The 22049-nt window shown below is 39.6% G+C and overlaps 1 protein-coding gene across 26 annotated transcripts in view; it reads left to right on the top strand.

Annotated features, from left to right (window-relative positions):
• Window positions 1-17870, top strand: part of LOC141763243 (CLIP-associating protein 1-B-like) — a 49870-nt gene extending 32000 nt beyond the window's left edge. For 8 of the 26 annotated variants that reach the window (XM_074627778.1, XM_074627786.1, XM_074627782.1 and 5 more), the window contains 17 exons: window positions 211-234; window positions 546-793; window positions 1730-1793; window positions 2134-2297; window positions 2900-3122; window positions 3258-3353; window positions 4707-4859; window positions 5035-5141; window positions 6128-6253; window positions 8098-8245; window positions 8344-8563; window positions 8658-8711; window positions 9082-9329; window positions 9424-9552; window positions 9781-9987; window positions 10080-10196; window positions 13018-17870. In XM_074627778.1, coding sequence (XP_074483879.1) covers window positions 211-234; window positions 546-793; window positions 1730-1793; window positions 2134-2297; window positions 2900-3122; window positions 3258-3353; window positions 4707-4859; window positions 5035-5141; window positions 6128-6253; window positions 8098-8245; window positions 8344-8563; window positions 8658-8711; window positions 9082-9329; window positions 9424-9552; window positions 9781-9987; window positions 10080-10196; window positions 13018-13101 — 2412 coding nt within the window. In that variant the 3' untranslated portion in view covers window positions 13102-17870. The remainder of the gene's footprint in view (window positions 1-210; window positions 235-545; window positions 794-1729; window positions 1794-2133; window positions 2298-2899; window positions 3123-3257; window positions 3354-4706; window positions 4860-5034; window positions 5142-6127; window positions 6254-8097; window positions 8246-8343; window positions 8564-8657; window positions 8712-9081; window positions 9330-9423; window positions 9553-9780; window positions 9988-10079; window positions 10197-13017) is intronic. The other 18 variants (XM_074627788.1, XM_074627783.1, XM_074627777.1 and 15 more) reach the window with 10 other exon arrangements.
• The last annotated feature ends 4179 nt before the right edge of the window (window positions 17871-22049 follow it).

Raw genomic sequence — 22049 nt, 5'->3', positions numbered from 1 at the left:
GCAGTTGAAACGCAATGAGTTCCTCAAATGGATGAAAGTAAGCTTGTTTTTGTTGAATGCAGAATGTAAAAGCCGGTTACAGTCGTGGTTTAACGTTTCAATAAAAGCTCCAGACTTGTCCTTTAATGTGAAACCGAAGTGAGAGATGTCCTGTGCAGTCCTGCAGTAACTCCCTCTGTCCTCTTTCTTCTTGGACCTTTTAAATTCCAGCTCTTAGGAGACTCGAGGAGTAAGGTACAAGTAAAGAGTTTCTGTCACTGCATGAAAGACTTTGACTTTGTTAACATGAAGCGAGAGCAGGTTGAGGTGCAGAAGCTGAACCCAACCACTGATTGAACGTTTCTGTCTAATCACAACAACCTATCTAACATTCTGAAGTGAGAGGTGAACCCAGCATGAAATAAGCTCTCATCCCCAGAGCCTGCATGAGTCTGTAGCTGCATGGTAGCAGTAGACGTAGATGTGATGCTCGACAGTAGATAGATAGAGAGAGAGCACGCCGACCTCTAAACCCAACGCCATCTCCTCTTCTTCCTTCCTCTCAGCGGAGGCCGGTGAGGCGGCGCTTCGAGTCACCGGGAATGTACTCGGACGACGACGCCAACAGCGACGCCTCCAGCGCCTGCTCCGAACGCTCGTACAGCTCGCGCAACGGTGGCGTGGCGCCGCACTACCTGCGTCAGACGGAGGACGTGGCGGAGGTGCTGAACCACTGCGCCAGCGCCAACTGGTCCGAGAGGAAGGAGGGACTGCTGGGACTGCAGAACCTGCTCAAGAGCCAGAGGATGCTCAGGTGAACACACACCAACAACATACAAAACATGGATGACTAACTCATACTGTATATTATCACTATTATTATTATTATTATTATTATTATTAATAATAAAAGCTGTCTTTTAAAATCAAGAAATGTGAGTCAGCGTGTTAAAGCAAGTTATTTCTGTGTGGAAGGTCAGGAGATTTAGATTTTATACATTCTCTGAGTTCTTCTCTCCTTAAATTTATTAATTATAATTTAAATTAAATTTGCGTTTTTTTCTTGATTATAAAGTCATAAATTTACAAGAAAAAAACAAGATTAAAATTGCAAATTTCTGAGAAAAAAACTCACAAATTTACGAGAATAAACTTGAAGATTCTCTGGGATTATAGTCGCAAATTTACGAGAGAAAAAAATCCTCTAAAATTAAAGTCATAAAAGTTACAAGAAAAAAAATATATTTTTATAGTCATAAATTTACGATAAAAAAATGTGAATATTTTGAGATTAAAGTCTCAAATTTACAAGAGAAACTCCCAAATTTAAGAGAAACAAATTAAATATTCTCTGAGATTAAAGTTACAAATTTACAAGAAATAATCTGAGATTATAAAATCACAAATTTACGTGAAAAAATCTTGAATATTCTAAGATTAAAGTCATAAAATTTTACAAGAGCAAACTCTGATATTCTCTGAGTTTATAGTCATAAATTTACAAGAAAAAAACGTGAATGTTTTGAGATTAAAGTCTCAAATTTACGAGACATAAATTTAATATTCTCTGAGATTAAAGTCGGAAATTTAAAAGAGAAAATTCAGAAATTCACAAAGAAAAACTTGAATACTCTCTGAGATTAAAGTGGTACATGTACAAGAAAAAAAACTATACTGAAAACTGATATTCTCTGAGATTATAAACAGATGGACATTAAGTGCTGAATGTGCTGCTTGTTTTCTCCGTCAGCCGCGTGGAGCTGAAGAGGCTTTGTGAGATCTTCACCAGGATGTTTGCTGACCCTCACAGCAAGGTGAGTTTCTCTAACGGCAGCAGTGAGTGGGTGGTGGGGGGGTTAACACCAGGCTTCACTGGGAGGGACACTAACTGCAGGACCCACTAACACAGTGTGTTTTTGTGTTGCATGCTCCTCGCTGCTGTGGACTCTAACAAACACCAGAGAGTAAGTGTTTACTCACCGCTGTCCTGACTCACCGCTGTCCTGTCTCACCGCTGTCCTGTCTCACCGCTGTCCTGTCTCACCGCTGTCCTGACTCACCGCTGTCCTGTCTCACCGCTGTCCTGTCAGTGTGTGCGTCTACTCGTCTGAGACGAACCCAGTGAACACTTCCTCCTTCGTCCTCCTCTCTCAGGTCTTCAGCATGTTCCTGGAGACTCTGGTGGACTTCATCACGCTGCACAGGGACGACCTGCAGGACTGGCTCTTCGTCCTGCTCACGCAGCTGCTGAAGAAGATGGGGGCCGACCTGCTGGGCTCCGTCCAGGCCAAAGTCCAGAAGGCCCTGGACGTCACCAGGTGGGCATCTCAAAGATCAAAATACGTAATGTTACATGCTACTTGTAATGTAAGGAGAATAAAGTCATAACTTTACGAGAAAAAGACATAATATAACGAGAATAAAGTTGTCTATTAACTGCAGTTTTACGGTAGATCTACTTTTCTAAAATGTTTTGTTTTAATGATTTATTTATGTCAGCTGTACACCTTGTGTCCGTTTAATCTAGAAGAAGAGGAAAGTGTTTTACAGCAGCAAGTATAAAATGAACTTTTTCTCTCCGCGTCCTCTCAATGATGTTTAAACTGAGCTCCTGGTTGAGTTAGTGTAATTATTATGAACTGTTATTAATAAACAGTGTTTAAAGTGAGCTCCTGGTTGAGTTGGTGTAATTATTATGAACTGTTATTAATAAACAGTGTTTAAAGTGAGCTCCTGGTTGAGTTAGTGTAATTATTATGAACTGTTATTAATAAACAGTGTTTAAAGTGAGCTCCTGGTTGAGTTGGTGTAATTATTATGAACTGTTATTAATAAACAGTGTTTAAAGTGAGCTCCTGGTTGAGTTAGTGTAATTATTATGAACTGTTATTAAAGTGAGATATTTGAACTGTGTCTGCAGAGATTCCTTCCCGTTCGAGCAGCAGTTCAACATCCTGATGCGTTTCATCGTGGACCAGACGCAGACGCCCAACCTGAAGGTGAAGGTGGCCATCCTGCGCTACATCGAGGCGCTCGCCCGCCAGATGGACCCGACCGACTTCGTCAACTCCAGCGAGACGCGCCTCGCCGTCTCGCGCATCATCACCTGGACCACCGAGCCCAAGAGCTCCGACGTCCGCAAGGTAAGAGTGCGTGGCGGCGTGACGGCGTCTCGGTGCCACCTCCGTCTTCTCTCACTTCTTTTGAACTTCACTGTTTTCTTTTTTTGTTTTCACGTCTTGATTTTGTTCTTCCAAATCGCCCCTCCTCGCCCCCAGACCCTTCATAACTGGGCAGGGGAGGAGTTCTCGGGCCGAGCCAGCACCGTGGCCTCTCTGCCTGGAGAGGGCAACCTGGAGGAGAGGTGCAAGCAGGTAGACTCTCCACCGACAGCATGAGCAGTATAACTCCTCTAACCAACAGCCAGGGAGCAGCTGGCTGTGTGTTCAGCCTCTTCAACACTAACGGCTCCCAAAGAACCGCGTCCTGGTTCTGTTTCATGTTCCGTAAACTCACTCACAGCACATGTTTCAGTGGACTGTTAATGTCCCGGCAGTGTGTGAATGAGACAAACATCAAGTTGTGCAGTTTAACTTTCGTCCGTGACCTTTGAAACGTGTGAATTACCTTGAAGGAGACTCGGAGGGGAAACCGCTCGTCCCGGCTTTTGCTTAACTTACTTTTCATTTTTGATTTGAATGGACTCGCTGCACGTTCGCTGCAACAGATACGCTTCTTAACATGTCTTTCACTCTCTTATTTACCTTCAAGTTGAACTCGTTCTCTTTCTCTTGTTTCATTTATTCTTCTAAATGTGAGTCAGCGTGTTAAAGGAACTTATTTCTGTGTGGAAGGTCAGGAGATTTTAATTGTATACATTCTGAGTTCATCTCTCCTTAAATTTATTAATTAAAATTTAAATAACATTTGTGAGTTTTATTCTTGAGATTATCAAGTCATAAATTTACAAGAAAAAAACGAGATTAAAATCTCAAATTTATGAGAAAAAAAATCTCAAATTTACGAGAATAAACTTGAATATTCTGAGATTAAAGTCGGAAATTTACGAGAAAAAAAACTATACTGAAAACTGATATTCTCTGAGATTATAAATTTAGAAAAAGACTTGAATATTCTGAGAATAAAGTTGCAAATTTACGAGAAGAAACTCTGACGCTTGCCGTGTTCTATGCCTACAGTGGATGACCTCATCAAATTATACTTTGCAATAAATGTGCTGTTTTTTATTCCTGTGTGACTGCTGAAGAAGTAGAAACCCATTTGTCTCATTAATACCAACATTCAGTCAACTCACACACAAAAACGGTTATCAGAATGAGTAATATGTAGTGAGTATTTAACTCTGTCCTTTTCTTACTCTGAAAGCACGGCAGGCATTCATAGAGAGGTTTAATATATTAATCCTGTCTGAATGGGGCAGATCGCTGCACTAGAAACTCGAAGTAAATCAACTTGTATTGTAATAATAATAATAATAATAATACAAATAAAATAATAATAATAATAGTAATAATAATAAGCAGGAAGAAGTTTACAGTCGTCATGCTCAAAGCGGCAAAATGTCTGCAGTAAAAATATTAAAAAACCTTCGACTGACGCCTCAAACAGCTCGTGGCAACAGCACACACACACACACACACACACACACATATTGAGTTAATTAAATGGCATTGTGTGTGTGTGTGTATGTGTTTGTGTGTGTGCAGGCGGCCCAGGTGGTGCTCATCGCCCTGTTTGAGCTGAACACGCCGGAGTTCACCATGCTGCTGGGCGCTCTGCCCAAGACCTTCCAGGACGGGACCACCAAGCTGCTGCACAACCACCTGAGGAACGCCAGCGCCAACAGCGGCATCACCATGGTAACGCGCACACACACACACACACACACACACACACACACCTCTCATTTCCACATGTCTTTGGCGGCCTGTGTGTCTAAAGCCAGTTGTGTGTGTGTGTGTGTGTGTGTGTGTGTGTGTGTGTGTGTGTGTGTGTGTGTGTGTGTGTGTGTATGTTTTTTGTGTTGATTTGCAGACGTCTCCCAGTAACTCGGCAGGTCGGACGCCACCGCGGCAACCGAGCAGCCGCAGCAGCCCGCTGACCTCCCCCACCAACTGCTCCCATGGGGGGCTCTCTCCCAGGTACGCCACCCTCACCTGACCTCTACCTGTTCATCTAAAGACATCACAGTCTGAAGTATCGTTTCTACCTGTTCTGTATTGATATCAGAGATCTTTACCGAGATACCAGCTGATTTATACGTCATTCTGTTACAGTATATTTATATGAATATATCAGATATATCGCAGTCTGAAGTCTGAGTCACAAAGTAAAGAAGTGATAAAATTGAACTTAATATTTCACTCATTTTGCAAAAAATGTAAGAATTTGAAGAGATATCTTTTAATGAATTAATCAATTAATTATTACATGTGCACAGAAGAAAGTTTAATTTGTTGTATTCTTGTTCTTGAACTGATCAATATCTGTTTTTCTTTTTCTTATTAATTTCATTAATTTAACACTTTAATCTCCGAAAATATCTGAGTTTTTTCCACTTAAAATCGTGAGCCTTTTCTCAAAACATTTGGTTCTTAAATCTCAGAAAATATACAATTTTTTTTCTTGAAATTTCCCATTTTAATTTCTGAGGATATCTATTTTTTTCACGTAAATATACCACGTTAATCTCAGAGAATATCCAAGTTTTTTTCTATTATTCAGTTTTTATTTCCGTTGATTCAGGTAAATGACGGATCATCTTCAGTCCCAGTTAAACCATTTAAGAGGACGTTTTTGGTTTTTAGTGGGAAATAATCTGTCTGCATTCCCATCAATAACAAACCAAAGCAACAAAGAGATAAAAGCCTATTATTCTCTATCTTTAGAAACTCATGACACATTTCGACTCGAGCATGTGACACGTTAAATGATGATGAAGAGTTTAGCAGCATGATGCTGGAGCCACTTCTCCAGCCGGCCGCACTAACACTGACTGAGAACACTGCTTCTCTTGATTTCCTATCTTCTCTCTGGGCTGCTCTTCCTCCTCCTCCTCTTCCTCCTCCTCTTCCTCCTCCTCTTCCTCCTCCTCCTCCTCCTCCTCGTCCTCCCCGGCTGGTTGCAGTCGGCTGTGGGGTTGGAGCGCAGACGGGCTCTCCAAGTTCCCTCCTCCACCCTTCCCCTCCCCTCTTCCTCCACCCGCCGCCCACTCCTCCTCCCTCAAGGCAGTGCGGCGAGCGTACTCACCCAGGTAACCCCACCCCCTCTTCCTCCTCCTCCTCCTCCTCCTCCTCCTCCTCCCTGTTACGGGGTTTCACAGTGACCGAAGTGATTGTCACATTTATCTACGACAGCGTATTAGATAAATAAATACCGTAATATTCAGAGGAAAGAAATCTGAATTTACGAGATTAAAGTCGGGAATTTCCGAGAAAAAACTTGGATATTCTGAGATTATAAAATCATACATTTCTGAGAAAATTATTTTATTTTTTTTATTTATTTCTCGTAAATTTGTCATTTTTTCTAGTAAATTTTCCACTTAAATCTCAGAATATCCAAGTTTTCATGTAAATTTGTGAGTTATTTTCTTGTACATTTACCACTTTAATCTCAGAGAATATCTGATTTTTTTTTTACATAAATTTGTCAGTTCAAGTAAATTTAGCACTTTCATCTAAGAAAAATTTCATGTTTTTTTCATGTACATTTTTCAGTTTTTTTCTCGTAAATTTAGCACTTTAAACTCAGAAAACATTTTTATTTTTTTATTTTTTTATAGTTTTTTTCACGTACATTTTTTGATTTATTTCTCGTAAATATGGAGTTTGTTTTTTCTAGTAAATTTACCACTTATATCTCAGATAATATGCAATTTTTTTTCATGTCAATTTGTGAGTTAGTTTCTTGTAAATTTAGCACTCTAACCTCAGAAAACATTTTTATATATACATATATTTTTTTTAAATATATAGTTTTTTTCACCTACATTTTTTTGTTTTTCCTTGGAATTTACCACTTTAGTCTCAGAAAATATCTGAGTTCCTTGTCGTAAATCTCATAGAATAATATTTTTTTTCACCTACATCTTTTGAGTTTTTTTCTTGTTAATTTGTGATTTTAATCTCAGAGAATATCAGAGTTTTTTTCTTGTATTTTAACTTTTTTAATCTTGGAAATTCTAAAGCTTTTTCTCTTTATTATTATATTTTTAAACCTACGATGTCCCTAACACGCCGTCGTATTTATCCTTGTAACAATCCATAAAATATATTTTTAAATATACTTGTGCACAAAATTCTCTCTCCCCGATCAACTCTTTTCAAATATAGAATAATAAATTAAAAACGTTCAAGTTAAGCTCCGGAAGGGGCTGAACGAGTCGGAGAGAGACATCTCTGTTGTCCTGTGAAACCTCTGAAACTCTCCAACTGTCTCATCTGTCCTCACTTCTGCAGCAGTTTGTGTCTCCATCTGCTCAACTTGTCCGTCGCCGTCCGTTCGTTTGGTTTAACGTTGCTTTGTCGTCGTCGGCGTCTCTGTGCTCGACTCACCTGTGCGTCTCCGCCTGCGTCAGTTTGTCAACATGCACGGCTGCACGTGTACTGATGCATTGTGGTAAACAGAAACCGTGGACTCAAAGTGTGACTCTGCGGTGCCGTCTGTTTCCTGGTCATGGACAAAAAGGGTTTCAGACCCACTTCTGCTTTGTTCTGCAAAGTGTCAAATAGAAAGTTACAGTTACAGTCTGCAAGGACTCAGTTTGGTCCATGTCTAGGAAAGTTCCTCAATCGTTACTGTGACGTACTATCACGTCATGTTTGTGGGTTTTTTATTTCAAATTTACATCTTTAATCTCCAAGAATATCCCAGAGTTTCCTTATTTAAATCTCTTTTACTATTCTAGTTTTTTTCAGTAAATTTGTGACTTTAATCTCAGAGAATATTCAGTATTTTTCCTTGTACGTTTCTGTTTCCTGTACTTCCACAAATGAGAAGCGATTGTTGTGGGATCATGTTGGAGTTGAGTTTCCCCCCTGATGATGAAAGCAGCTCTAACTCTCACGGGATGGTCTTCTTCCTCCCTCGCTGCAGCATGCTGGAGTACGACAGTGAGAACCTGAACACAGAGGAGATCTACAGCTCTCTCCGCGGCGTCACCGAGGCCATCCAGAACTTCAGCTTCCGCAGCCAAGAAGACCTGATGGAGCCGCTGAGGCGAGACGGCAAGAGGGACGGCACGGTGAGGAGGACAGTTTACAGTTTAGGAACAGTTTCATACTGTGAGTCTTTCTGAGGTAAGTCGGGTAATCTCGGTGTTGTGATGATGTCGTTCTTCAGAGCGGCGTTGGGGCATCCTCAGACTCTGACGTGGTGGGAGGAGGACGCATGGCCCTGGACAACAAAACGTCGCTGCTGAACACGCCTTCGCCGCGTTCCTTCGCCGGGCCTCGCTTCAGAGACTACAACCCGTACAACTACACGGACGGCATCAGCACCCTGGACAAAGCCGCCCTGAAGGAGGCGCTGTACGAGGACGCCGTGGAGCAGCTGAGAGACGGTGAGAACCTCTTCGGGTCACAAAGTTATTCATCTTTCTGTTGGTGTTTAGTTTGTCAGGTTGTGTCTTTAAACAACAAATGTTGTGTTTGCAGGCAGCAGACAAGAATGTGTGGAAAACAAGATGATGAACCCCAAAAGCTTCCCCGGTAACGACATGTTGCATCACTGAGTCTGAGAAAAACTAACTTCTGTTGAGGAGCGTTTCAAAACCAAAACGTCCACACAGCAAACTGACGACTTCATTTCTACGTCTGTTTATCTTTTTAGTTGATTTAAATCTGAGCTTCAGACTTCAGACATACATTTATTAGAAAAAAAAATCTAATTTGCGAGATTATGAAGTCACAAATTTTGAGAAAAAAACGTTGCCGTGGGCGACGTTACCACGGTTTTGCACTCCTATATTTCCGAGTTTTGTGACTTTATAATCATGCAAACTTAGTGAATTTTTCCTTATACATCTTTCCACTTTAATCTCACACTGACTTCATAACTGGTCTTAAATTCTGCCCAAAGTAACACAGCGTTTATCTAACATCTGCCGTACGACTGGTCCTGCAGCAAGCCCCGCCGAGCAGCTGCAGCTGGTGGGGGAGCTGCTGAAGGAGCTGTCCCAGGGCCAGGCTGGGGAGCGGGGCCCCGAGGAGCGGCGGGGGACCCTGCTGGAGATGCTGAAAGTGGCCCGAGAGGACAGCCTGGTGGTGTGGGAGGAACACTTCAAGACCATGCTGCTGCTGCTGCTCGAGACGCTGGGAGACAAAGACGTGAGGCCCAGCAATCCGTCTTCCGTCTCCTCTGTAAACTGCAAGCTTCTCTTGTAAGTCGTCTTGAACATGTGACTTGGTCTCTCTCTCTCAGCACACGATCCGGGCACTGGCCCTGCGGGTCCTGAAGGAGATCCTGAGGAACCAGCCGGCCCGCTTCAAGAACTACGCCGAGCTCACCATCATGAAGACGCTGGAGGCTCATAAAGACTCACACAAGGAGGTGAGGACGCGCTTTTCAAGGGCAGTATAGGAGTAGTTTCTTTTATTCCCGTAATATTACGACTTTTTTCTCGTAAAATTCTGACTTTATTCTTAAAATCTCAGATTTTTTCCCCTCAATGTGGCCCCTACCTCACTGTAAATGTTTTGCGGCTCCAGACAGATTTGTCTCTTTTGATAGTAAAGGTTGCCGAACCCTGCCCTACATCATGCTCTCTCTCGTCTGCAGGTGGTGCGTGCGGCGGAGGAGGCGGCCTCCACGCTGGCGGCCTCCATCCACCCGGAGCAGTGCATCAAGGTCCTCTGTCCCATCGTGCAGACGGCCGACTACCCCATCAACCTGGCCGCCATCAAGATGCAGACGAGGGCCATCGAACGCATCACCAAGGAGCCGCTGCACCAGCTGCTGTCTGACATCATACCTGGACTCCTGCAGGTGAGACACCGTCGGTGGGACATGTGTTGTAAGTCTCAGGAGTCCAGAGATTCCTCCAGTGTTTCACTCAGTGAAATGTTCTGCTGTCGCAGGGCTACGACAACACGGAGAGCAGTGTGAGGAAGGCCAGCGTCTTCTGCCTGGTGGCCATCTACTCTGTGATCGGAGAGGAGCTGAAGCCTTACCTGGCTCAGCTGACCGGCAGCAAGGTACACCTATTTCCTGTCTTTCAGCCCTCATTTATTTCATCAGCAGAGGTTCGACATCCAGCTGCAGACAGAGCAAACATCTGGCCAAACATTCCCAACGTTTGGCCGCTGCTTCTCACCAGCTGTGACATCTAAGGATCGTTGGTAGGTCGGGTAAACTCTGTCACAACATCTATCATCAGTTATTGATTCTGGAAGTCTCATTGAGATCAAGACCAACAATAAAACAATCATCCAACAATATCTAATAATATTAGTCCTGTGTGGATCAATCAAATAATACAGTTTGACAACACTCCAGATACGACGGCGTATTAGAGCTGCTGTAGGTCAAGTTACGGAGCCGAGGGAGAGGGGGAATATTCCGAGAAAAAACTCTGAATTTCTGAGATTAAAGTGGCAAATAGACGAGAAAAAAAACTCACAAATTTGCAAGATTATAATCAAGATTATAAAGTCGTAAATGTTGTGAGATTATTCTCATAAATTTGCGACTTTAATCTCAGAGTTTTTTCTCCGGCTCTGTAATGATCATTTTTGACCTACAGTAGCTCTAATACGCCGTCGTTGATGGAGCATTAACCTCAGCTATACTGAAATGTGTTATCAAGTGGTTCAGTGGGTGTTTTCATGGCTCCGGCCTCAAGAGGCAGTAACGAGCTCCGTAACGAGCTCAGTAACAAATACTGTAACGAGCTCCGTAACGAGCTCAGTAACAAGATCAGTAACGAGCTCAGTAACAAGCTCAGTAACGAGCAACGAGCTCCGTAACGAGCTCAGTAACAAGATCAGTAACGAGCTCAGTAACAAGCTCAGTAACGAGCAACGAGCTCCGTAACGAGCTCAGTAACAAGATCAGTAACGAGCTCCGTAACAAATACTGTAACAAGATCAGTAACGAGCTCAGTAACGAGCAACGAGCTCCGTAACGAGCTCAGTAGCAAGCTCCACAACGAGCTCCGTAACAAATACTGTAACAAGCTCAGTAACGAGCTACATAACGAGCTCAGTAACGAGCTCAGTAACGAGCAACGAGCTCAGTAACGAGCAACGAGCTCCGTAACGAGCTCAGTAACAAGATCAGTAACGAGCAACGAGCTCAGTAACGAGCTCAGTAACAAGCTCCGCAACGAGCTCCGTAACAAATACTGTAACAAGATCAGTAACGAGCTACATAACGAGCTCAGTAACGAGCAACGAGCTCAGTAACGAGCTACGTAACGAGCTACATAACGAGCTCAGTAACGAGCTCAGTAACGAGCAACGAGCTCAGTAACGAGCAACGAGCTCAGTAACGAGCAACGAGCTCAGTAACGAGCAACGAGCTCAGTAACGAGCAACGAGCTCCGTAACGAGCTCAGTAACAAGATCAGTAACGAGCTCCGCAACGAGCTCCGTAACAAATACTGTAACAAGATCAGTAACGAGCTACGTAACGAGCTACATAACGAGCTCAGTAACGAGCAACGAGCTCAGTAACGAGCAACGAGCTCCGTAACGAGCTCAGTAACGAGCAACGAGCTCAGTAACGAGCAACGAGCTCCGTAACGAGCTCAGTAACGAGCAACGAGCTCCGTAACGAGCTCAGTAGCAAGCTCCACAACGAGCTCCGTAACAAATACTGTAACAAGCTCAGTAACGAGCTACATAACGAGCTCAGTAACGAGCAACGAGCTCAGTAACGAGCAACGAGCTCCGTAACGAGCTCAGTAACAAGATCAGTAACGAGCAACGAGCTCAGTAACGAGCTCAGTAACAAGATCAGTAACGAGCTCAGTAACAAGATCAGTAACGAGCTCAGTAACAAGCTCAGTAACAAGCTCCGCAACGAGCTCCGTAACAAATACTGTAACAAGATCAGTAACGAGCTACGTAACGAGCTACATAACGAGCTCAGTAACGAGCAACGAGCTCAGTAACGAGCAACGAGCTCCGTAACGAGCAACGAGCTCAGTAACGAGCAACGAGCTCAGTAACGAGCAACGAGCTCCGTAACGAGCTCAGTAACGAGCTCAGTAACGAGCAACGAGCTCAGTAACGAGCAACGAGCTCAGTAACGAGCTCCGTAGCGAGCTCAGTAACGAGCACCGTAACGAGCTCAGTAACGAGCTCAGTAACGAGCAACGAGCTCAGTAACGAGCTCAGTAATGAGCAACGAGCTCAGTAACGAGCAACGAGCTCAGTAACGAGCTCAGCAACGAGCTCAGTAACGAGCAACGAGCTCAGTAACGAGCAACGAGCTCAGTAACGAGCTCCGTAGCGAGCTCAGTAACGAGCACCGTAACGAGCTCAGTAACGAGCAACGAGCTCAGTAACGAGCTCAGTAATGAGCAACGAGCTCAGTAACGAGCTCAGTAACGAGCAACGAGCTCAGTAACGAGCTCCGTAGCGAGCTCAGTAACGAGCACCGTAACGAACTCAGTAACGAGCTCAGTAACGAGCAACGAGCTCAGTAACGAGCTCAGTAATGAGCAACGAGCTCAGTAACGAGCAACGAGCTCAGTAACAAGCTCAGTAACGAGCTCAGTAATGAGCAACGAGCTCAGTAACGAGTCTGATGAGCCGCCCGTCCTCCGTTAAAGTGCCGAGGAGTTGTCGAAGCTGACCCGGCCGATAATGTGGTGTAAAGGTTGTTTCCTGTGACTCTAATAGAAGTTCCCAGCGAGAGCATCATCTCCAGTACGATAGGAAAACATGAATGTTCTCTTGGTAGTGCATCCAGTTAAATGACACGTTACATCACCGGCGGAGGGAGACGGAGCGGTAGCGGTGAGTGTTTCAGAGAGAGTCCTCTAACTCTGCTGCTGTTTCCCTCCTACAGATGAAGCTGCTCAACCTGTACATCAAGAGAGCCCAGACCTCCACCAGCAACAGCAGCAGCTCCTCCGACATCTCCTCCTACTAACACCTTTCATTCCACCGGGCCGATCCGACCGCCAGCGTCTTCTTCTCCTTTCCATTTCATTCCTTCAGCTGCTGACGGTCTTGAGGAACTCCAGATTCTTCTTCACCATCTTCTTGAAAGCTTGAAGGTGATCCTGGCAGCTAAGACGTTTCAGAACCAGGACCTCCACCTGAACCGCCATCTCCTTCTTCCTACCGCTAGAGTCACGAGCCTTAAAACTTGTATCTTCCGTCAGCGGAGCCGAGCCGACCGTAGAAAGCGCCTCTCCTCCTCGGTGATCCTGACGTATCTTTAAACTTCTAAGAGGTGTACCTTCCCTCCTCTCAGTGCCGGAGCAATCATCAGTATTTTTAGTCCTTTTTTAGTAACCCACTTCTTTGAACTGTTTTGCTTTGACACATCAAACCTTATTGTATATTGAATGTAAAGAGCTTTGAATGGATCTCACCTGTGTTTCTCCTTCCTGAACCACTGCCTCGTTGTACCCGGTGGATCGATCTGAACGAAGAACGTGTTAAACAAAGTGGCACTATAGTCTTTAAGAGGCTGGATTCAAGGGTCCAACTGAAGAAACAGAACCAACCTTTGACACCTTTAATGAGAGCTGCCGTTGCACTCGTTAACTTATTAGTGATAGCTCTCACAAAACTGTGAAATCCTGAAGTTCCTGTTAGTTTCCATTGAGTGATCATTTGGCTGGCCAATGATTTGAAGCACTACAGTGATTTAAAGTTGTATTATTTGGGACCCAACGACCAGCAGAAGATAGAAGTGTGACACTTATCAGTTCATTTACCGTTTAGAACTCTATATGGACCATAGATTCAGAGATCTATATAGATATAGATCTATATAGATAATGTATAAACGATACGCCTCCGATCTCACGCATGTCCCCAACAGCTAAATGATGAATCATTTAAATTATAACTTACATAATTAAGAGTCTTAACGTAGAGTAGGAGGTTTTACACAATTCAATTTATGAGAAAAAAAATAATTTGTAAGATTATAAATTAATAATTTATGAGAAAAAAACAGTTTAGATTAATTGGCAGATTAATCAGCATAAACAACAATAAAGAAACTTTTTTTATATAAAGAAAAAGTAGTTATTAAATAAGTTATCTTTGTAAATGTAGTAAAAAGTAATTTAATTTACATTAATTTGATGATTTAAATGGAAATGAAACTGATAAGTGTCGCATGGACCTCCTTTGTCTTCTATATATATATATATATATATATATATATATTTAAACGATACAGTGGATTTCTTTGTGAAGCTAAAGGTCCAGTTGTGTTTAAACTGGGACTTTATTGGTTTGGTGATTTTATCAAGTCCACATTACTGCGATTTGTTGAGTTTCATTCCAAAATACTGTAATTAATGTTATATATTACACTTAAAAAAAGTCATCTAAAGGTCAAAATCAAGGTCTCAAATGTAGTGTTTACAACCTATTTCTGTTTTAACTCTTCCTAAATTGAATGTAAGTCACTTCGACCGTTAGAAATGTGAAATATTTGACTGAATCTGACAGAGACTGACAATCTGAATGATCGGATGCTACTAAAAGCGAGCGCCGATGCTAACCGACGAATCGTAAAACGTGCCAGCGTGGACGGATAAAGAAAGGAGTGTTTGATCTTTGGACATTAGCAATAAACTCTGGAGAAATCCAGCGTGGATTTCCACGTCGAAGCACTGTAAATTACGCTCTCGCTGGTCAATGTACAGAAGTGTCATTTGTTTTTTTAAAGTGCACCTATAATGAAACGTTACTGCTGCTTATTATAACACTAACTAACGCGCCTAATAACTCCAGAGTGTGTGTGTGTGTGCTGTATCAGTTACCATACTGACAAACACTGAGACACTCCTCTGACTGGTGGAACTCTCCTGGAGCTAAACTCCACCCGTCTGGCACACAAGGGGAGTTCAAACAAACGCTACAGAGGAGCATTAACGAGTGTTTTAATGGAATAGTTCGGGGGTTCGCTACGAGAAGAGATTAATACCACTCTCATGCCTGTAGAGATGAGCTGCTGCATACGGAATCTGATTCATCATTAGAAATTTGCACATTACGAGGCATCACAGGTCCTCCGTCCTTGTGCTTCTGTAGTTATTTTAACCCAAACGTTGATTTATTTGTCTCGTAACTTCCGTACTTAAGTAACGCCACTTTCGTAGTTATTTTAACCCAAACGTTGACTTATATTTCACGTAACTTCCGTACTTAAGTAACGCCACCTCTGTAGTTATTTTAACCCAAATGTTGACTTATTTGTCTCGTAACTTCCGTACTTAAGTAACGCCACTTCTGTAGTTATTTTAACCCAAACGTTGATTTATTTGTCTCGTAACTTCCGTACTTAAGTAACTCCACTTCCGTAGTTATTTTAACCCTAACGTTGACTTATTTGTCTCGTAACTTCCGTACTTAAGTAACGCCACTTCCGTAGTTATTTTAACCCAAACGTTGACTTATATTTCACGTAACTTCCGTACTTAAGTAACGCCACTTCCGTAGTTATTTTAACCAAAACGTTGACTTATTTGTCTCGTAACTTCCGTACTTAAGTAACGCCACTTCTGTAGTTATTTTAACCCAAACGTTGATTTATTTGTCTCGTAACTTCCGTACTTAAGTAACTCCACTTCCGTAGTTATTTTAACCCTAACGTTGACTTATTTGTCTCGTAACTTCCGTACTTAAGTAACGCCACTTCCGTAGTTATTTTAACCCAAACGTTGACTTATATTTCACGTAACTTCCGTACTTAAGTAACGCCACTTCCGTAGTTATTTTAACCAAAACGTTGACTTATTTGTCTCGTAGCTTCCATACTTACGTAACGCCACTTCAGTAGTTATTTTAACCAATCAATCGAATTTGCGCAATTATAAAGTTGTACATTTATGGGGAAAAAACTAAAATTTGCAAAATTATAAAGTCGGAAATTTATTAGAAAAATCTAATTTTCAGATTATAAAGTCATAAATTTATGGAAAAAAACCCACAAATTTGCAAAATTCTAAAATTGTAAATTCATGTGGAAAAAACACAAATTAGCAAATTTATAAAGTCGTAAATTTACTAATTAGTTTTCTATCGAACAACTAATCCACTTTGCCTGCTGGGAAAGTTTTTCTATTGAAACTGAATAAAGAAAATGTACTGACAGTTAAAGTGTTAGAATAAAGACAAACCAGGCTCGCAGACACGAGAGTGGCATCAATCAGCGAGGAAGCGACTAACCGTAGTTCCCGTCTTTGATGCGACGTGTTGAACCCAGAAAGTGAAGGATGCTGTTACTGAAGGCCTTATCTTATCTCAATACTCGGACTGTTAAATGTACTGTACCAGTGCCCGTCGTCATGACGACTCGATGAGCTTTTAACCGGACTGAATGTTGAAGTCCTCTACTACGACGGCATGTCCACGTCCAGTGATCCGAGTGTTCAGGCGACTCCGAGTCACTTCCCTTTACTCTTTTCTAGTGTGATTTATAAATACAACTTCTAAACTACGACCGCATGCGTTCAAAACAGGAATCTGTGTCGCTGTCGAATGTCGTCAGTTTCACTAAAAGCAACTCCAGATTTAAAAACATACTTTATAATAACCATACTTATAAAGTGTTGATTAAACTCGTTAACAAACGACGAATAATTAATAATGTTTACTAATTATTAGTATGTTATTTTAACAGTTTATTGTTGCACACATTATGACATTTTATATACTAATATATATATATATATAAAGTATCTGTTATTGATTAATATATTACTTGTAAAACATCTATAAACATTATATAGATTTAACAATTTGTTAATTGTTAATTATTGTTTTGTTAACAAAATAAATATTATTTGGACGACTATTGTAAAGTTGTAAGTGATGATTATAACACATTGTTAAATGGTTAATAAATACTTTGTAAAGCATCTATAAACATATTTAGATAGATAGTTAATAATTGGTTTCTGGTCCATCTATCTATATAATGTTTTAATAACAATTTGTTAAAGGTTTACACATCATTTAGTAATCACTAACAAATACTTAATATAGTATATAAAATGTTAAAATGTGTGCAACAATCAACTTATTTAAATTAAATTATTTCATATTACACAAACTAATGATACAATTAAACATTTAATAATGTGTTATAATCATCAGTTGTAACTTTATTAGAGTCCAAATAATGTTTATAGATTGTTAACAATAAACCATTAACAAATTGTTAAAAATATCTATAATATTCATAGATGTTTTACTATTTCTTTAAAGTTTAGAAATAACCATTAAGAAATACTTAAGTATAAAGTATATAAAACGTTATGTGTGCAACAATAAACAGTTAAAATAACGTTACTAATAATGAGTATTATTAATGTTAACAGTAACATAACTAAGTTTAATTAATCATTTCTGCGTGATGGTTATTATAAAGTGTGACGTTTGATTTCCTGAATGTGTGCCTTTATTTAAGGATGTAACCGGACCACTAACGCGACCACTAACGCGACCACGCGCTGCTTCTTCCGGTGGACGTATCGACGAGACGCGGTGCTGTAAATAGGCGATGTTTTCCGTTGACCACTCCCGATGCATGGCTCCGTTTGTTCTTTAGTTGACTGGTTTGATTTCATGCTTCACCATATTTATGTTTTATTTCCCCGTGTATGACTGTATATATTTACATGTTTGGTTCTCTTTCACCTGTGATAGAAATAAACTATCAGACTTCTATTCTCTTGTTTTCTGTCATTCTTTAAAACAACTTTATGCATTTTTTGTCTTTAATTTAATTTATATTTTTCTATGGTGGACTAAAGCTTTTTTCATTTTAGTTTTAATACATATTACTAATGTTTTTGTGTAATATTTACCTCCATTCTGATGCGTTTTTATCACTAATTAGTTTGTGTAATATAAAATAATTAGTTTATAAATTATATATTGTATAATAGCTGATAAGAGACGATAACAATTACATTCTGATTACATTAATAAACTTTATTATCAGTTTATTGTTGCACACATAACATTTGATATACTATATGAAGTATTTGTTAATAATTACCAAATATTTGTAAACATATAAGAAAACATTTGTTTATAAACATTACATAACCATTTACAAAGTATTAACTACCTATCCAAATAATGTTTGTATACTATATATATATATATTTATAATTTAAATAAAGAATACAAAATAAATAAAGAATATGGATGTGTATTAATTATTTATACATATATATATATATATATATATAATATATATATAATATGTAATATATATATATATAATAAATTAAAGAGAAAAAAATAAATTAAGTAAATTAAGAATTTAAAATAAAAAATAAATTAAGAATATGGATGTGTATTAATTATTTATACACATATATATAATTATATATATATAAAATGTTATAATGTGTGCAACAGTTTATTTTTGGAATAACAGAAATTATAGCATTACTACTAATTAGTAAACATTTTTAATTTTAATTAATAAAATAAGTATTAACTAAAACAACATAAAATAACTAAATTAACTAAGTTTAATTAACTATTTATTAATTTATAAATGATGGTTATTATATATATATTATATATATATATATATAAATATATATTTATATAAAATTGTTAAAGATTAAACCGGTGGTAAAAAAGAAAAGCAGTGTTTCTATTTAAATGATTAAAATAAAATAAATAAAACCTCTCAGGGTTTTCTGGTGAACCTCTGGAGGGGCCCGACCCTTATGTTGGGAACCACTGAACTACACTAAACTGTGTATAAAGCAGATAAATCTGACTAACTGTTTTAACATTGATGCATCCTAATAATCTTAAAAATAGGGGGTACTTTACTGCAGAATGAGTACTTTTACTTTAACTACTAAGTTTGCATTGTAGTAGATCTACGTACTTGTTCCACTGCTGTATGTTGTGGAGCTTCTGATGCAGAACTACATTTCCCAGGTGTACTTGCAGGAGCAAACACAGGTGTTCTCTATCTGCTGTGATCATGAACCCTCCAGTCCCTTCTAGACCAGGTGAAGGTTTACTGACTAAATCCTCGGCTTCATCATTAAATACTGTCTCAACTGGGCTGGGAGGTAATTCATTATGTCTTTATCTCAAATGTGATTTAGATAATCCATATGTTGCATGTCAAAAGCTGCATTTCATGGTGTTAAAAGTGAGAAATGAGAGTGAAGTGGAGAACCAGAAGCAGAACCAGGATGGGAACCACCACCAGATGGTGCAGTTGATGCTCTTTCTCTGCTGCTGCTGCTGCTGCTGCTTTATTTCACCTGTGCACAATTACTGATGAATTATTAAACTAAATATGTCCCTTATTTGTTTTATTATAGGTTGTGAATATGTCATCTTGTTTTGTTGCTGTGGTCTGGTGTGTTTCTGTCCCAGGACGAGGACTTCCTGGACTCAGAACCGTCTGCTGGCAGGTACACATTATCACAAACTATATCTAATATTAATATTAATATTTGATCCACTGAGTTAAAATTAATCAGAATATTACATATAAAACTACATCTCTGCTTATTTTAATTGAACATCTATAGAAATAAACATTATATTTTTTGCTTAATTTATACACTCAGTTGTCAGTTTATTAGGTACACCTAACTATAACTATAATAATAATAATAATAATAATAAATTCTCCTTCATGACGCTAATAATGTTCAGTTTGTGTTGATTCAACTGTCGTTGTGGATGTAGTCCGTTATTTCTACCATCTTTAATATAAATGAGGTACAATACAACAATGTGAGAATACTCAGGTTGTTTTACTTTATCTTTATTTATTTATATTTATTTACTTATTTTTAGTAGTCAGATGAGATTTAGTTTACGTTATTGTTTTATTTATATTTACTTATTTTTTATAGTCAGATGAGATTTAGTTTACGTTATTTTTTTATTTCATTTATATTTATTTATATTTATTTATTATTATTAGTCAGATGAGACTTAGTTTACTTTATTTTTTTATTTTACTTTTTATTTTAAATTTATTTATTTTTAATAGTCAGATAAGAGTTAATTTACTTTATTATTTATTACACTTGATGCCTTGATTTACATATTCGAAAAGGAGAGAAGTACAATTTATTTAATCCCCTTCTCCGTAAGTCATTCATTAATAATTATTAAGCCATAAATATACTCTAATTACATTTTCTCAAATTTGTCTTACTATAATTATTACCTTTTATCTCTGTCATACAGAAATATAAATGAATTACTGATATAATTATCCTTATCAAACTATAAATTTGTTATCAATCCAGAATAACAATTCATTACTTATAATATAACTTAATCACAATACCATTTCATTACTTACTTATTTAACTTAATCATATTGACTAGTTATCTTTTCTTATATACGCATATTATTATTTATAATATACAATTTATAGTATACAATATATATATATATATATATATATAATATTTTAGTTGTCAGATGAGACTTAGTTAACTTTATTTTTGTATTATTTTTTATTTTATTTTATTATTGGTGTACAAACCAACAATGTAACACTTGGTGGTAAAACAATGAAAAAACTAAACAGGAGAAATACACAAAAAAACATAACAAACAAAAAAAGAATAAATAATACTCATAATAAATCTAGTAATGTTAAATAAATACAAAATAAAAAAGATAATCACATTAAAACGTGAAAATCTGAATCCATAAAGTACTGTCGAATAAATGCAGCGCAGTAAAAAGTACATTTCCCTCAGTAATGTGGTGATAAAGACGTATAAAGTACATTTCCCTCAGTAATGTGGTGATAAAGACGTATAAAGTACATTTCCCTCAGTAATGTGGTGATAAAGACGTATAAAGTACATTTCCCTCAGTAATGTGGTGATAAAGACGTATAAAGTACATTTCCCTCAGTAATGTGGTGATAAAGACGTATAAAGTACATTTCCCTCAGTAATGTGGTGATAAAGACGTATAAAGTACATTTCCCTCAGTAATGTGGTGATAAAGACGTATAAAGTACATTTCCCTCAGTAATGTGGTGATAAAGACGTATAAAGTACAGTAAAATACTGTAAACATTTAACCCAGTCGTGCCTGCGTACGTAGAACTGGTGTGAATGGGTCGAAGCACCCGTCTGAGAGGTGAGTCTTTCTTATGAACTAGTTAACTGACGGGCTCCTATCGGTGATGACCGAGGCGTGGCCACACCGTTTGGTTCATCTAGATCTTTAAACGCTGTTTAAACTCGTCCCGTGGATCGCTGGCTCCTAATGAGGCGTTTCATTGGTCGATCAGAGCCGCGGCGTCGGATGAGTCCTTGAAAAGGTTTCGTCTCTCAGCGGTGGCCGTGTGGCCTGTTTCATCAGTATGCACACGCTGTTGAAATTAATTTCATTAAAGCCCCCCCCCCCCCTCGCCACCCTCGCCACCGCCACCGCCACCTCCACCCGTGCAGCTCTTCCTGTTTAACGGCCCTCATAGCGCATGATTAGCGCGCATTTCCCCAACCTGGCTGCGAGTGGCGGCTAGGTCGGGAGGTCGCCCAAATGAAAGAGAACAACTTCATTGTGAGATGACTGGCCCATAAATCATGGCCCGTTTTCTATAAATCACGGCAGATGGCAGGGAGCGGAGCCGGGGCTCATGGGAGCTCGCTGCGGCCCCTGTGCATGATGGGAAGGGCCGGGCTTCAGCGGCGGCGGGAGGCTGGCAGAAGCGCGGGGTCAGTTCCAGTTTGCGGAAGACGTGAGGTGCGGTGGAGGCGATGGCCGATGCACTCCCCCCCCCCCCGATCCCTGCAGCTCTCACCTGATGAGATTCAGACCGCGGCGGTCCACGTGCTGCTGCACCTCCTCGCCACGCTGCTCGCCATTTAACAGGTCTA

The sequence above is a fragment of the Sebastes fasciatus genome, chromosome 24, assembly GCF_043250625.1.
Source record: "Sebastes fasciatus isolate fSebFas1 chromosome 24, fSebFas1.pri, whole genome shotgun sequence".
In the NCBI taxonomy this organism is placed as follows: domain Eukaryota; kingdom Metazoa; phylum Chordata; class Actinopteri; order Perciformes; family Sebastidae; genus Sebastes; species Sebastes fasciatus.
The sequence above is the reverse complement of the archived record's forward strand: the minus strand, read 5'-3'. Positions and strand labels throughout refer to the sequence as shown.